The sequence below is a fragment of the Suncus etruscus genome, chromosome 5, assembly GCF_024139225.1.
Source record: "Suncus etruscus isolate mSunEtr1 chromosome 5, mSunEtr1.pri.cur, whole genome shotgun sequence".
NCBI lineage: Eukaryota > Metazoa > Chordata > Mammalia > Eulipotyphla > Soricidae > Suncus > Suncus etruscus.
The window spans coordinates 35,433,870-35,441,518 of NC_064852.1; the positions used below are offsets into that span (position 1 = coordinate 35,433,870).

Consider the following 7,649-nt stretch of genomic DNA (forward strand, 5'->3'; position numbering starts at 1 on the left):
GGGTGCTGGTAGATAATAAAATTGACCAGAAAGAATTCTGTCAGTTGTAGCCATGTCAGTTCATCAACCAGCTTTATAGACTCACTTTATACTTGAAAAAGATGCAATTCAGACACAATGGGCACAATGGTCTCTCAGTTGAAAATTCTGGGACAACCTAAGGAGGAGTGGAGGCCACGTCCTTGCCCAACTGAAGCCATATTTTGTCATATATATATAGTGAAGTTGTACTATATATATATATAGTACAACTTCACCACCTTACTACTAATCACTCCAGAGAAACCTAAAAGACAAAAACTCCAGGCATGTCAGTTTGAAAATGAAAAATTTTGGATAATTCTCAAAGTGGCTGAAAAGGTGTGAAGAAAAAAATAACAAAAATAAGTAAGAACTGGAAAATAGCCAATAGAAGAAAAAACTAGGCGCCCTAACCTGCACTCCCCTAAAGAAAGCTCCCAGCTATGCTAACTCCCGAAGCACTCTAACTTCCCTAATTTACACTTCAATTAAGTCCCTAAAGAAAGATCCCAGCTAAGCTAACTCCTTAATTTACACTTCATTTAAAGCTCACTTAAGCTCCCTGGGAACCTTTCCACTCCCCCACTCCCTAAAAACTCCCCTTCCTTTGAACTAACCAAAGCCACAATTCACGGAAGACCCTAACTCACTTTAAATTAGGCATATGCCGTCATATGACCCCAGGGGCAAACACTGCCCCATCTGTTACACAGGGTAAACAAAATGCCTCCTTCCTGGGCTCTGACGCATAACTTCTTCTGTGGCGGGAGATAAGGAGAGATGCCTCCTTCCTGGCAGGTGTGTTCTCATGATATGTATGGCCTTTTTACCCTATAAAAGCTTTGCTGAATGCTAAAGGGGGGCCGAATCTCCCCTACTCGGTCCTGAGTTATGAGATTCGGTCCCAGCATGCTGAGATATTAAAATTCCTCGTGTTATTGCAGCAAGTCTGGTCTCTGTGTCTCTGTGGGTGCGCGCATATCCTGAGCCTGGAGCGGAGTTCTCCTACGGGGGAGTTCTTTCATTTGGGGGCTCGTCCGGGATATTTGCGACCACCCAGAGACCCCAGACCCACTTGGAGGTGAGCTTTTGTGTCTGTGTCTGTGTCTACTTAGTCTGGGTTCGTTTGCTTCTGGCTGTACTTTTCTCTGAGGTCTGGCGCGATCGCAGTTTCGGCTTTACGGACGCTCAGCAAGTCTGAGGTTTCGTGGATAAAGACAGACGTGTCCGGGTGTCCACCGTCCGATCACCCTGGGAGACATCCCGGGAGGTAGCGGGGACGACCAGGGACGCCTGGTGTACCCCCCTGGTCTGGAGAGTCGCGAGGAGAGTAGCTTCCTCATTGAACTAGGCTGGCGGCGGAGGCCCTTGCCATCCGACTCTTTGAAGTGCCTTTGGGCAACGCATGAACGGCGCTTGTTCTGGGTCATTTGTCTCTTGATTGTAACTTCTGTGTCAGTTTTCCTTGAAATTAGGACTAAGATGGGACAGACTGTGACGACTCCTTTGACTCTAACCCTCAACCACTGGACTGACGTAAAAGCTAGGGCTCACAATCTGTCTGTCGGGGTACGGAAGGGCCCCTGGCAGACCTTCTGCACCTCTGAGTGACCAACCTTTGGAGTCGGCTGGCCGCCGGAAGGTGTCTTTAACCTTTTTCTTATTTCCGCAGTAAAAAAGTCATTTTTCAGTCTGAAGGGGGACACCCGGACCAAATACCCTACATTCTCGTCTGGCAGGACCTCGTCCAGAATCCACCAGCGTGGGTCAAGCCCTGGATATCTGGCCGCCCTGAGCCAACTTCCACTATAATAGCAGTAGCCTCAGATCCCGAGCCCAACCTGCCTGTCCCCTCACGACCTTCAGCTCCCCCGCCCCTCTACCCTGAGATAGACAATGATCTTCTTCTTGACTTCTCCCCCCCTCCGTACTCCCAACCTCAATCCTCTACCCAGCCGGCACAACCTAACGTGCCACACGTCGCTGTGGGGCAACCCCCGGCGGCCGGTCCACGCGAACCGGGACCAGCAGGGGGAACCCGGAGCCGGAAGGGCCGCAGTCCAGAAACTGTTCGCCCCTCCGAGTCACGGTCTCTTGCCCTCCCCCTTCGGGCAATGGGGCCCCCGCCAGGAGATGACCAGCTTCCCCCTTTACAGTACTGGCCTTTTTCCTCGGCAGATCTATATAATTGGAAGACTATGCACCCCTCCTTTTCAGATAATCCCTCTGCCCTGACGGGACTCCTCGAGTCTCTCATGTTTTCGCATCAGCCCACCTGGGACGACTGTCAGCAACTGCTCCAGGTCCTCTTCACGACAGAGGAAAGAGAAAGAGTCCTCCTTGAAGCCAGGAAAAATGTCCCGGGGGCCGATGGGACTCCCACCAATCTCCCTAACCTCATAGATGAAGGGTTTCCATTGACCAGGCCAACCTGGGACTTCAATACAGCAGAAGGTAGGGAGCGCCTCACCGTCTACCGCCGGGCTCTGGTTGCAGGTCTCAGAGGGGCTGCAAGACGCCCCACGAATCTGGTTAAGGTAAGAGAGGTTGTCCAAGGTCCAGTTGAGCTGCCCTCGGTTTTCCTGGAACGCCTAATGGAAGCTTATAGGAGGTACACTCCTTTCGATCCAGCTTCAGAGGGACAGCAGGCGGCCATAGCAATGGCCTTTATTGGGCAGTCAGCCACAGATATAAAATGTAAGCTACAGAGGCTAGAGTGACTTCAAGATTATTCGTTGCGGGACTTAGTGAAGGAGGCAGAGAAAGTGTTCCACAAGAGAGAGACAGAGGAGGAGAAAAAGGAAAGAGAAAAGAAAGAGATAGAGGACAGAGAGAATCGGCGTGATCGCCGACAAGAGAGAAATTTAACTAGAATATTGGCTGCAGTAGTAGGGGATAGTATAGCAGAAAGAGAAAGAAGCAGGCAGACAGGGCACCTGGGCGACAGGGCAAGAAGAACCCCGAGAGGCCAAGATCGTCCATTCGATAGAGATCAGTGTGCCCATTGTAAAGAAAAAGGACGTGACCGTCCACTCGAAAAAGATCAGTGTGCCCATTGTAAAGAAAAAGGACACTGGGCCAGGGAGTGCCCGAAAAAGCAACTCAGGAGGAACAAGGTCCTGGCTCTCGATGATTAGGGAGGACGGGGCTCGGTCCCCCTCCCCGAGCCCAGGGTAACGCTTCCAGTAGAGGGGACTCCCATCAACTTCCTGGTGGACACAGGAGCTGAACATTCGGTATTAACCAGGCCCCTAGGAAAATTAGGAACAAAAGAAACCATGGTTGTGGGGGCCACAGGCAGCAAATTCTACCATTGGACTACAAAAAGAAAATTGGACGTTGGAAGGGGCCGAGTAACTCACTCCTTCCTGGTCATCCCTGAGTGCCCTGCGCCCCTCCTGGGAAGAGATTTGCTGACCAAATTAAAGGCACAAATTCAGTTTACCCCTGAGGGACCTGAAGTAACTTTGGGGGAAGCCCCTGTGACTTGTCTGGTAGTCGGACTTGAGGAGGAATACCGCCTCCATGAAACAAAGCCTGGAGAAGTAATTGCTTCAGAATGGCTTACCCAATTCCCTGAGGTCTGGGCTGAACAGGCAGGAATTGGCAAGGCTAAACAAGTACCCCCGATAGTGGTAGAGCTGAAAGCGCATGCCTCACCTATCTCGGTGAGACAATATCCCATGAGTAAAGAAGCAAAGGAAGGCATCCATCCCCACATCCAGAGGCTGATACAGCAAGGAGTTCTAGTACCCTGCCGATCTCCCTGGAACACGCCTTTGCTGCCGGTGAAGAAACCTGGCACTGGGGACTACCGACCAGTACAAGACTTAAGGGAGGTTAATAAAAGGGCCCAGGATTTGCATCCCACTGTGCCTAACCCTTACAATCTACTGAGTTCCCTCCCACCGGAGCGGGTTTGGTACACAGTGCTGGATTTAAAGGACGCTTTTTTCTGTCTCCAATTACACCCCAGCAGCCAACTGATGTTTGCTTTTGAGTGGAGAGATCCGGAAGGGGGACACACTGGACAACTGACATGGACTAGATTGCCCCAGGGTTTTAAAAACTCCCCCACACTATTCGACGAGGCACTCCATAGGGACCTGGCCCCCTTCAGGGCTCGGAACCCCCAAGTCTCCCTCCTTCAGTATGTCGATGACCTCCTGCTGGCAGCATCCACCAAGGAAGCATGCGAAGAAGGAACCAGAGAACTCCTAAAAGAATTGGGTGAGTTGGGGTACCGGGTGTCGGCCAAGAAAGCTCAGTTGTGCCGCAACGAAGTGACATACCTGGGGTATGTCCTGAAAAACGGCAAGAGGTGGCTCACAGAAGCCAGGAAAAAGACAGTAGTTACCATTCCTGTCCCCAAGACTCCACGGCAGGTACGGGAATTTCTGGGGACAGCCGGTTTCTGGAGACTTTGGATACCCGGGTTTGCCTCCCTAGCCGCTCCCCTGTATCCACTTACACGGGACCAAGCTCCTTTTGCTTGGACACAGGAGTGTCAAGAAGCCTTTGAAAAAATAAAAACTGCTCTACTCACGGCACCAGCCCTGGCCCTGCCGGATCTAACCAAACCTTTTACCCTGTATGTGGACGAACGTGCGGGAGTGGCTCGGGGAGTGCTAACCCAAGCCTTGGGACCTTGGAAAAGACCAGTAGCATACTTGTCAAAAAAACTCGACCCAGTGGCAAGCGGCTGGCCGTCATGTCTGAAGGTAATCGCAGCGGTGGCTCTCCTGGTAAAAGACGCTGACAAACTTACTCTGGGCCAGCGTGTAGTTATAGTCGCTCCCCATGCATTAGAAAGTATAGTCAGACAGCCTCCTGACCGTTGGTTGACCAACGCCCGAATAACACACTACCAAAGTCTTTTGCTAAATGACCGTATAACTTTTGGACCGCCTGCTATTCTTAACCCCGCCTCCCTGCTCCCGGAGACAGACGGATCCCAGCCGGTACACTCATGCACAGACATTTTAGCTGAGGAAACTGGAACCCGGAGAGACCTGACAGATCTGCCCTGGCATGGGGCGCCGAATTGGTACACAGATGGTAGTAGCTTCATCATGGATGGAAAAAGAAAACTCGGAGCAGCCATAGTGGATGGGAAGCAAGTAATATGGGCCAGCAGCCTTCCTGAGGGGACTTCGGCACAAAAAGCTGAACTACAAGCTTTGACAAAAGCCCTTGAGCTGGCAGAAGGAAAAGTTATTAACATCTACACCGACAGCAGATACGCGTTTTCCACCGCTCACATTCACAGCACGATCTACAAACAAAGAGGACTCCTCATGGCTGCAGGAAAGGAAATTAAAAACAAGGAAGAAATCCTTGCTCTCTTAGAAGCCATACACCTGCCGAAAAAGGTAGCTATTATTCATTGTCCTGGACATCAAAAAGGAATGGACCCCGTGGCAGCAGGGAACAGAATGGCAGATCACACTGCTAAGAAAGCCTCACAAGGAACTGTCTCCTGCGCCTTATGTGAGCAACGAAAAAAACCCCAACCAAAAGAAGATAATTTCAGTCTAAACTACACACCAATAGACTGTGAGGAAATTGAACGCCTAAAGGAAAAAGGATTATCCAGCGGATTTGACTGCCATGGGATCGCAAAAACTAAAGACAACAAAATCATTTTGCCTCATAAAGAAGGTGAATACTATGTAAAGAGTATCCATCCCCTAACACATTTAGGGAAAAAGAAATTGTGCGACCTAGTAAAAGCCTCCAATTATCACGTACTCAGACTACGAACTATAACAGAACAAGTAACCCAGTCCTGTAAAGCCTGTGTTCTAACAAATGCCCACCACCCGCTCGTAGAACCAGGAAAACGGCTGCAGGGAGACAGACCAGGAGTCTTCTGGGAAGTAGATTTCACAGAAATCGTTCCTGGTAGGTATGGCAATAAATATCTTCTAGTCTTCATAGACACCTTCTCCGGATGGGTTGAAGCTTTCCCCACGAAGTCTGAAACTGCCCAGGTGGTCACAAAAAAATTCTGGAAGAAATTTTGCCCCGGTTCGGGATACCCAAGGTAATCGGCTCTGATAACGGGCCCGCGTTTGTCGCCCAGGTAAGTCAGGGATTGCCAAACAACTGGGGACCAATTGGAAATTGCATTGCGCTTATAGACCCCAGAGTTCAGGGCAGGTAGAGAGAATGAATAGAACTCTAAAAGAGACCCTCACTAAATTGGCTATTGAGACCGGCGGGAAGAACTGGTTGGGCCTCCTTCCCTTTGCGCTCCTCAGAGCCCGAAACACACCCGGACGTTTCGGGCTCACTCCCTATGAGATCCTTTTTGGGGGACCTCCCCCCTTGACCAGACCAGACGGAGTATTAGACCCCGCCTTAGATTCCCACTCACCCTCTGCTTTGTTTATCCACCTTAAGGCTCTAGAGGCTGTCCGCACCCAGATCTGGGACCAGATTAAAGAAGCCTATTCACCTGGGACTCCTGCGGTGCCACACGGGATCCAAGTCGGTGATCTGGTCCTTGTTAGGCGTCATCGAGTGGGAACCCTCGAGCCCAGGTGGAAGGGACCCTACTTAGTACTGTTAACCACCCCAACAGCTGTGAAAGTAGACGAAATTGCTGCCTGGATCCACGCGTCACACACAAAGAAAGCTCCTGCTGAAGAGCTTAAGGATGAATTGAAAGTGGAAACAACTGATAATCCTCTTAAACTTCGCCTGCGCCGTCGCCTCTGCCCAGAGCGGTAACCCCCACGCTCCTATGACTCTGACCTGGGAAGTCATTTCCCAGGCTGGAGACACTGTGTGGAGCATTTCCAAGGTGGCCCCCCCGTATACTTGGTGGCCACCACTGCGCCCCGAGGTTTGCGCCCTCATTGCTGGTGTAGAGGCATGGGACATCCCTGAAGAGTCACCTGAGACGGTTCCCCAGGAAAAAGTCGTCTTTCAGAAACGAGCCCTCTCACAGGGAGTGTACACTAGGGGCCAGTACGTAGCAGACTTGCCAGGGTGCAGTTCCTTGGCAAAGCAGAGAAAGTTGCGACAGGCATCGTTCTATGTCTGCCCCAGGGAAAAACAGTCTAAGAGGGAAGGTCGCCGATGTGGGGGGATAGAAAGTTTCTTTTGTAAAGCATGGGGATGTGAAACCTCTGGCACTGCCTATTGGAACCCCTCTTCCAGCTGGGACCTCATTACAGTAGTTAGAGGTAGTAAGGGTGACACCCTAAACATCACCTTCACGCAGAAAGGGAGGGAGGAGAAAGGCGGCTGGATAAAAGGAAAACAGTGGGGCCTGAGATTTTACGTTTCTGGAACCGATCCGGGGTTCACATTCAAACTCAGACTGAAAATTCAAAATCCTCCCTCTCAGCCAATAGGGCCCAACCCCGTCCTAACGGACACCCAGCCTTTACCCAAGCCTAAGCCAATGCTAGTCCCTGTTACTCCTGCTTCCTCACAGCCCCTAAACTCGGACCCAACAACCCAGACTCACGAATCTAAAGACACCCCTGCCCCCCCAGGGATGGAAAACCACCTTTTAAGCTTAATAGAAGGAGCCTTCTTGGTACTCAACCGAACCAATTCTGATATCACCCAATCTTGCTGGCTCTGTTACGCCTCAAGCCCCCCCTACTATGAAG

General features: G+C 50.9%; 1 protein-coding gene across 1 annotated transcript; it reads left to right on the forward strand.

Annotated features, from left to right (window-relative positions):
• The first annotated feature begins 1,503 nt into the window (after positions 1 to 1,503).
• Positions 1,504 to 6,756, forward strand: LOC126008568 (uncharacterized). Its single transcript, XM_049772844.1, is given in 5 exon segments — positions 1,504 to 1,696; positions 1,699 to 2,961; positions 3,040 to 6,018; positions 6,021 to 6,116; positions 6,119 to 6,756. Coding segments are annotated over 5 exon segments (5,169 nt in total).
• Positions 6,757 to 7,649: the final 893 nt, after the last annotated feature.